This window comes from Ammodytes marinus (genome assembly GCF_949987685.1).
Source record: "Ammodytes marinus genome assembly, chromosome: 2".
In the NCBI taxonomy this organism is placed as follows: Eukaryota; Metazoa; Chordata; class Actinopteri; order Uranoscopiformes; family Ammodytidae; genus Ammodytes; species Ammodytes marinus.
The window spans coordinates 9,750,763-9,760,160 of NC_137231.1; the positions used below are offsets into that span (position 1 = coordinate 9,750,763).

Sequence of the window (9,398 nt, forward strand, 5' to 3'; positions counted from 1 at the left end):
GGTGCACTCGGTTTCCTGTAATCATACTTTCCCCCCCAAGTCTAGGGCTGTTTGTGTTAATGGCACAGGGAAGAGATTTCTATTCTAATAGGGTGTGGCCAACATTGACTGCCAAGGAATGGGGACACAAGTTGTTGTCCATGTTGAAATGATATGTTAATTTTTTTTACACCTCCATGATGTGCTGCCAGCTGTAACTCAAATAATTTGTTACCCCATTCCTAGGTCCCATTTCACTCTCCACAGTTCCCTTGCCCACCAGGATCATAGAAGAAAAACTATATGCGAGAATGCTGTTCTTTGACTACAGTTCAGCATTCAACCATTGTGCTCGTCATGAGTCTAACGGCCTCCACACACATCCTGCGTCTACCTCTGGAGCGCGTCGCGTTACCTTACTGCTGCCTCTCTCGGACTTTTCTCGGACACACATGCAACGTCTCAGCAGCTGCTGCTGCTGCAGCGCTGCTTCTAAAAGCCCTATCTTTCTACATAGAGTTTTCATAGATAATTCCCATTAAAAATTAAGTTATTTCATGTCATCTATGATGCATATGATTTATATTGAGTCTGGACAGTAATCCGTGCGCCCCATTGCCATTTTTTTTCTTTTTTTTGCCATATTTTCGCTTGTTGGAAGTTTTATTTTGAAGGGGACACACCAGGAACTTTATTTCACAATTAAATCGTGAAATAAAGGGATTATTCGCGTATACGACTGAAGGATGTTTTATTTTGAAATAAACACACCGGGTAAACGTGTAACTAGAGTGAATGCTGCTGGTATGACTGTCAGCAGAGTATTTCTCTATCAGTTAAAGCACAGACGCGAGAGAGACGCGCTGCTCTCAGAAAAAAAATAGGCGAGCCTCCTGAGGTGAAGGGGAGCGTCGCTGCAGACGTGCCTCCGACGCGCCTCAGCAGTGCGTCTGAGGTTGGATGTGTGCTCGCTCTACGTTGATTTCACAGTCTGTGACAAAAAGTCAGACGCAGACGCGAGGTAGACGCGCAGTAGAGGTAGGATGTGTGTGGGGGCCGTAAGAGACTGGATCATGACGGGATGACCACAGGAAGTCCAGCTATAGGCACCACCACTTAATCCACTCTGACTGTTAAATCCGGCGCCCCTCAGGGCTGCGCGTTCAGCCCTCTCCGGTATTCCTTGTTAAGGGAAAAATGTGTGGTCACCCACTGCTCTAACGCCATCAAATATTAAGGCTGCTGATGATGAGACGCATGCATAGAATAGGTCAGAGCCCTGGCTATTTTGGTGCCAGGACAAAGACCTCCATGCAAGTGTCAGCAAAACTTAAAAGCTGATTATCAAGTCCAATTAAAGTACAGATCCAGTTAGGAACAGGTGAGGACCCGACCTTGAAGTGACACCAAAACCATGCAGCAAGTTTTCTAACTCTTCATTATAATTTAGTGACCTAATAAGTTTATTACCTGTTCCCAGTCAAATTTAGGTTTACCTAATATTCGAGCATATATACTAACATATGATCGGCTGCATTTTGGGAGTGGGAATGGGGTGGTTTTTGTACTGAAACTTGATGATTTGTGAGAACCACCAACTGATAGCAAAGGCAGCTCTTCAACTTCTTTGTATCCAGTCTATGGTTCCTATATATCTTTAGCAGAGATTGGGGAGGTCTTGAATATGTTCTTGAATCTTTTGAACTGCAGAACATCCCAGAAGAAGAATATGGTTGCCATGACAGTGCATTCTTGTTTGAATTTAGCCAGATTGAATCTGTTATTTAAATGTACATTTCCACTGCCAACATTTGTCAGTATCTTTACACTATTTCATAATGGTGAGTATACTTATAGTATATATTTGCCAACATATTATTTATCCCAATATTGGTGTGTATGACTTCGCATACCAGGTAGCTACTGAGCATGCCATTCTTAATTTTTTTTTTTTTCTTCCGTCCAGCCACCCAAGTCTAAGGCCAAAGGCAAAGGCGAGAAAAAGAAAAAGGATGATCAGCCAAAAGAGGCTCAGGTCAGAGCTGATAACTAACAAAGCTAGAAAAGGGCACAGTATAGATAATGCTTGTTAATGCATACAACTGCTGATGTGAAGGTTGCAAACAAGTTTAAATATGGAGAAAATGTTAATTGTTTGAATTTTAAATATAGTAATGTTGCATTGACAGCAAATTACGCCATGGTACGTAACATTATCTTAGTTTCAACCAGACATTTGGTTACAGTTAGGAAACAAGTTAAGCTAAGGCTAAGGGGTTTTACACTTGTAAAGTAAATGTTTTGTCTTTTCTTGTTTAGAAGGAAGGGATCACTGAGGAGAAGGGTCCTGCGGTGGTCGGGTCTTCAATGTCAGGAAAGACCCAGGACGAGGTCAGAGCTGATGACTAACTTCACTAACTAGTTTAAGTGTGTCACTGAAAGAACATTTACAGTTTTGAACTAAGCCGTATGGTATAGGCAGTTCAATTCACAGTCTATGTAAACATCTCCGTTGAACAAAGTTTAGAGAAAGCTATGACCGGTTTAGTGGTTATAACCTAGTCAGCAGCTCCTGGAAAGAAATGTTATTCTTCAACTCACACACTGGAACAAACCTATTTTACCTGCAGCTGTGGGACGAATGTGAGAGTCTCCAAGTGGAACTCGACGGAGAGGGGAAGCCGAAGAAGTATTTTATGATGGAGAGGGACAAGGCCAACAGATCCTGGGACAACTCCAAGAGAAGACTGGACGAGGCCAAGGCCAAGATGATAGAAAAGCAAAGGATGAAACAAGAGGCACACAAATGCAGCACAGCAGCCGTTGAGGTAAGCTTTGCACACACACAGGTTAATTCAGTCAGAAGAAGTCATTCTGATGAAAAGAAATGGCCACTGGGGTGTATTATATGTGAAATTTTTTGATTATTAATTGTTAACTGATGCTTCAATTTGTGAATAGGGAAGCACCAAACCAACTTTTAAAATGTTCCCTAATCTCAGCTTTTTGGGGAAAGTCTGTCAATTTTACCATTTTGGGAACAGTTATTTAAATGAAACCATCTGAGAGGTGTAGAGGCACAATATCTATTTGAAGGAACAACACATCGAAATCTAAAATGTGACAAGGGCCCCAACCAGACACTGCACATAGGTCTGGAAATATGTAGTATTTTTTATGCTTATTATTTCATATATACATTTTTTTTTTATCGTAATCTTGCCAGTTTTCTTTTTCAGAGACAAATTACTGTGCCATTTGTGTAATAATTGTCTTAAAACTGATCTGGATCTTAAATATGTATTTCATCGTCATACAATCCTACTCTGTTATTGACTCGAGTCGAAGTCTCCAGGAGTTGAACAAAGTCTTCAAATGCTACTTCACAAGTTGCCACAGATATGTAAAAACAATAACAACATATGACCACATCATAACAAGGCTCTTCCATTGAACGTCCAGTTAGCTCTCATGCTTATATGCGTTGAACAAGAGCACCAGATGAATGTATTGTGATTGAATTGAATGTAGCCTTCTATCAATATACTTGCCGTTAGTAAAATGTAATTGGTGTATGGGACATCTCATGATTCGATCATTGATTCCAGGAGCACCAAATGAAGCTGAAGCAACTGGAGACCGCACACCACGATGAGATCTGTGAGCTGAAGATGGCCACCGTCGCCAAAACCTCAAACTCCTGCAACCAGAACATGGAGGTAGAGGTGGAGCTTCAGAAGATAATATTCAGTTTACAGGCGGACATGGGAGAGAAGGAGTCCCACATCAGAGTCTATATTAGGAAGCATGAGCAGGTGAGCATGCACCAAATCCACAACTTGTTTTTACACTTTGGGTCCTCCAGTTGTCTCTTGTCTGATTGCTACGAGTAAGCATCTGCACTACCAAACCTGTCACCTTTTTTATTCTTAACAGAAACAACGGGGTGAACTACTGCAACTCAACTTGAGCTACGAAAAGCGAGCCAGAGGTAAATATAACTGAGTTGAAGTTAAAAATCCATAGTCTCTGTTTGTTAACTGATTTATCGGTGTTGTTATTCAAATAGAGGTGGAGGTCAAATACAAGAGGAAAATGGAAATCAAGTTTGAAGAGAATAACATATTGGCAAAAGTCGAGCTCGGTGAGATCGATATGACGATGAAAGAACACACGGAAAATGCTCTAGTGGAGCATGAGACAGTTTGGAGAGATCTCAACAAGTTCCTCAAAGATAAACATCATGTGGCCTTGGAGAACGAGACGCTACGCGTAAGAGAAGTTTAAAGACTCACCACAGTCCTGTCACACTAACGCGAAAGAAAATACACACACCTGACATGCATAAGAGGTGAATTCAACCACCAATAGCTTTGTGCCAGTGAGTCTACTCCGGCCCAAATGTTCAGTTTGACAGGAAACAAACTTCCACAAATAACAAAAGTGCTTGTAAAACGTAAAAGGTGGAGTCAGCCATTCTGGAGAATGCTTTTTGATAAAATCACTTTTGTAGCTAACTACATGTTGTTGATCCCGGTGGCTCTTGCTTGATATGCTCTTGTCTTTTTGTAGCTAGAATTTGATGCTTTGACGAAAAAGGACTGTCAATTTGACAGGAGGGAGGCATCATTTGTGATACAAAACAAAAGCCTGTCAAAGTCTCTCCAGGAAACTGAGCCCCACCTGTGCGAGAGCCGCCAGCAGCTCACCGTCCAGAGGAAAGACATGGCCAAGACTTTGAAGGTGCACTCACTGCTCTGCTTTGCTTCAGCCTTCAGAAGTCTTCACTTTGCCTTGCACATCCTTGTCATTGCTTAAGTTTGATTATACTGTACACAAATTAAGCAAGTTGGACGTTATCATTATTTTGAATTGAAAAGTAAAATCAACTGTCTCAATCTTCAAAAAAGGCTTACATTTAGTCTCTTATCTTCAAAACGTCTTTGGCAGGTCAAACAGAAAATGTTCAAGGTTTAACCCAAACTATGCGCTGTAACTGTCCACCTGCAGCACTTGCCAAAGCTAGAGACATTTTGAACATTTCAAAACACGATGACATTGTTCAACAATCTGGTCAGAAATCACAGTAAGAGTGGTGAGGACATTTCTATACTGACTGGACCTACAACAGTAAGTAAACTCCTGATGATGTCTCCAACAGAGGGTCAACAAAATTACTGAACAAATTCTCACGGAAAGACGTGACCTGAGTTTGAAGTACCAGCAGCTGGAGCTGCAACACGAACAGGTAAATAGTTTTAACTGGATCTATTCCCTCAGTCACTGAATGCCGAATGTCGTAGTTGATGTTAATTTGTGGGTGTGTCCCTCAGGCTCAGCAGGAATATGAGCAGCTGCAGAACAGGCAGGCTGAGGCCATCCTGGATGTGCAGCAGCTGAGCGGCCTGAAGGTCTTGATGTTGGAGAAGAAGATAAATGCCATGACAGAAATTCAGGAGAGAGAGCAGCTTCAGCTACGAGTGGCACTCACCTTTGGACAGGGAGAGCCATCGGCTGCAAAGAACATTGAAGTAGGATTTTATATCTGCAGTCAACAGTCTTAAATGGTCCTCTCACCTTTCCTCTAGGGCCAAACATGTCTGAATGGATCTGGCACCAGTTAGCTGAACCATTTGTACACATCTAAAACAGGCTCTTAAGGAGCTTTCTTCTTGCTTTATTCATTGTTTGAGATTTTTGTGAGTCGCAGTGTTTGAGCGGCAGTTGTTGTTGCACAAGAACCAATCAGAACGTTTGTTTTTTTCTCCATCAGGAACAATTTAAGTCCAAAGACGCTACCATCAAGGGCTTGAGGGACGACTTGTCTAGAGATTTAAAGGTTGGTCACTGGTCAAAGCGGTTTTCATGTATCTCGTTCATTGATATGAGAGGAATTGTTGGTGTGCAGCTTTGTTTGGTAATTGTTCTCTGGTCGTGATATTTCTATAATATAAACATGTGATCGGCAGAAAAACGAAGACCTGGTTGAGAGAGCTGATTTAGACATCTCTATAGACAAGTGGCTCCCAAGGGCTGACATAAGAAAATGCATCAGGAAGGCCTCTGAGGGTATTGTTCCTCATGCTCGCAAGGTTAGTGAAGATGTCTCTATGCAGCTGTTTTTATCACTTCGAGAGAAGTTGTTGCTGTGCAGTGTTGTCTGATGTGTTTTCAGTCAGTTCATGTTTTAACGAAATACATTTCATTGGCAGAACGTTGATGACCTGATGCAGGAACTGACGTCTTTGCGGCTCTCTGAGGAGAGCTCCGTCTAAAAGTACCAGTAAAGACAGCGAACCCCTGCAGCTCTCAGGTTTGCACTCATATTAATATCTACTGCGTAAAGGTTGCTTATCATTCATTACAACTTTGCTCTTATTTTTATGGTGTTGACCATTATTTCCATCAGTTTTGTTGTTTCCAGCTTGTTTGATCATCCAACTGCTCATGTTTCTTGACCTACGTGATTCTTACCACTGAGTAAGGCCTTAGTAAACTGCAACCCATTTTTATCATTAAAGCTAATCAGTTTAAACATTTTTAATTGTTTTATATTATTTCCAGTTTTGTCATTGTGTCACTGTAATGTGTTTGTGTAAGCAAAGTGCTGTGGTTACATTTTTTGACCTTACTTTTTTTACCTCGGACTGTAGTCTATCTTCAATTCAGTTTTTAGGTCAAGTGTCTCTGCTAATTGTATCCATCCCAACATGCTTTGCTGCTGGTGGTGGAGAGCTGTTGTCATCTTTCCCATGTTCCCCAATGCCTCACTTATGTCCTCTCTCAAGGTAGCACACCATTGTTTGACCTCTAGTTACAATTTAGCTAACTCATTATGTTAAGCTGATATGATTTATTTTATTAATCGGGGTCAGTTTTTTTTTATAGTTGTAATTAATGTAACAAATACTTGCCAACAGAATCCGATAGTGACCTAACCACTATCCCTATCCAACCTCCTCTGCATCCCTCTGATAGACACATATAATGTTTTTCAAAAGATTAATAAAATATGAAAAGAAAACTCTCATTTACTCTCAAACTCAGTTGTGACTTGTGAGACCATTTTGTCTCATTGTATTCATTGTATAGCATATGTCCCTTTATGTAACCAGCTAAAGAAGCCTGAAGTTGACCTTGAACTTACTAGCAGCTTCTCAGTGGCCTCCGATGTCTGATGGCTGTACTGCATCATTTTAAAAAGTTTTACACTTTCAATCCCTTTATCTGCTCCATGGCCACTGCAGACATCAGCAGCAGCACCACGATATTTACCTCAAATGTGGCCGTGGTCGACCATGTATTGATTTATTTCGCTTTTGAATCTCATCCTTTTTAGCTTTGTTGAAGATTTCAGATCGCTATGAAAGATGTGGTATTACTTACTATACAGTGGAGGAAATAAGTATTTGATCCCCCACTGATTTTGTAAGTTTGCCCTCTTACAATGAAATGAGCAGTCTGTAATTTGAATGATAGGTTTATTTTAACAGTGCAAGACAGAATATCAAAAAGAAAATCCAGAAAATCACGCTAAATAAAATATATAATTTTTTTTCCATTTCATTGAGGGAAATAAGTATTTGATCCCCTATCAAAACATTGCTTAGTACTTGGTGGAGAAACCCTTGTTGGCAAGTACAGAGGTCGGACGTTTCTTGTAGTTGATGACCAGGTTTGCACACATCTCAGGAGGAATTTTGGACCACTCCTCTTTGCAGATCCTCTCCAAATCTTTGAGGTTTTGAGGCTGTCGCTTGGCAACTCGAAGCTTCAGTTCCCTCCACAGATTTTCGATGGGATTTAGGTCTGGAGACTGGCTAGGCCACTCCATGACCTTAATGTGCTTCTTCTTGAGCCACTCCTTTGTTGACTTTGCTGTATGTTTTGGGTCATTGTCGTGCTGGAAGACCCATCCACGACCCATTTTTAGTGACCTGGCTGAGGGAAGGAGGTTGTCAGCCAGGATTTCACGGTACATGGCCCCATCCATCTTTCCCTCGATGCGGTGAAGTCGACCTGTCCCCTTAGCACAGAAACACCCCCAAAGCATAATGCTTCCTCCTCCATGCTTGACGGTGGGGATGGTGTTCTTGGGGTTATACTCAGCATTCCTCTTCCTCCAAACACGGCGTGTTGAATTAATACCAAATAGCTCAATCTTGGTTTCATCTGACCACATCACCTTCTCCCAAGCATTCTCTGAGTCGTTCAGGTGTTCATTGCCAAATTTCAGACGGGCCTGGACATGTGCCTTTTTGAGCAGGGGGACCTTACGGGCGCTGCAGGATCTTAAGCCATTACGGCGCAGTGTGTTACCAATTGTTTTCTTGGTGACTGTGGTCCCAGCTGCCTTGAGATCATTAACAAGCACCTGCCTTGTAGTTCTGGGCTGATCCCTCACCGTTCTCATTATCATTGAGACCCCACGAGGTGAGATCTTGCCTGGAGCCCCAGATCGAGGGAGATTGATGGTCATTTTGTGCTTCTTCCATTTTCTAATAATCGCACCAACAGTTGTCTCTTTCTCACCCAGCTTCTTGCCAATGGTCTTGTAGCCCATTCCGGCCTTGTGCAGGTCCACAATCTTGTCCCTGATGTCCTTAGACAGCTCTTTAGTCTTGCCCATGATTGAGAGGTTGTAGTCTGATTTATTCTGTGGACAGGTGTCTTTTATAGAGTTAACGACAGGTGTCTTTAATACAGGTAACGAGTTGAGATCAGGAGAACTTTCTTAAAGTGAAAGGACTGTTCTGTGGGAGCCAGCATCCTTTATGTTGATAGGGGATCAAATACTTATTTCCCTCAATGAAATGGAAAATAATTTATATCTTTTTTTTTATGTGATTTTCTGGATTTTCTTTTTGATATTCTGTCTATCACTGTTAAAATAAACCTACCATTAAAGTTATAGACCGCTCATGTCATTGTAAGTGGGCAAACTTACAAAGTCAGTGGGGGATCAAATACTTATTTCCTCCACTGTATGTTCATGGTTTACTTTGTTTTGTATTGACTGCACTCCTCTCTATTTGTCTGTTGGTTTTCAGTGATACTCATCTCTGAAGGACCCATAAAATGTAATGATGTCAATTTACTGGAGTCTTGGTCTTGTACAGCCAGTGGAACCGTGAACCTACATCAAAAGCCACCAGGACAGGGTCATCAGTGCTGAGATCACTAAGGGCTCCAGCAACACTGTCAGAATCACATTTAAATATAAACTCAGATGTCAATAAATACAAAAACACCAATTCCCTAAACAAAACTGAAGAAAGGATTTGGTGCTCATATCTTCTGAACAGGGTTGGGTCAAGGTTTAATTCCAGTTTATTATGTGAGGTGAATATGCTTTAGAATCAGTCATAGTTAATTGAGCTCTCTAGATTATACAAAGCCAATCACAAAAGTAACCCAGT

At 41.4% G+C, this 9,398-nt stretch overlaps 1 protein-coding gene across 1 annotated transcript; it reads left to right on the forward strand.

Moving 5' to 3' along the window:
* Positions 1–1,022: 1,022 nt before the first annotated feature.
* Positions 1,023–6,254, forward strand: LOC307267934 (dynein regulatory complex subunit 4-like; the record flags this gene model as incomplete). Its single annotated transcript, XM_080050418.1, has 13 exons — positions 1,023–1,037; positions 1,946–2,014; positions 2,299–2,370; positions 2,610–2,807; positions 3,588–3,794; positions 3,916–3,970; positions 4,049–4,251; positions 4,552–4,722; positions 5,141–5,227; positions 5,313–5,510; positions 5,753–5,818; positions 5,949–6,071; positions 6,192–6,254. 13 exons carry the CDS (start codon positions 1,023–1,025, stop codon positions 6,252–6,254), a joined length of 1,527 nt encoding a protein of 508 aa, XP_079906544.1.
* Positions 6,255–9,398: the final 3,144 nt, after the last annotated feature.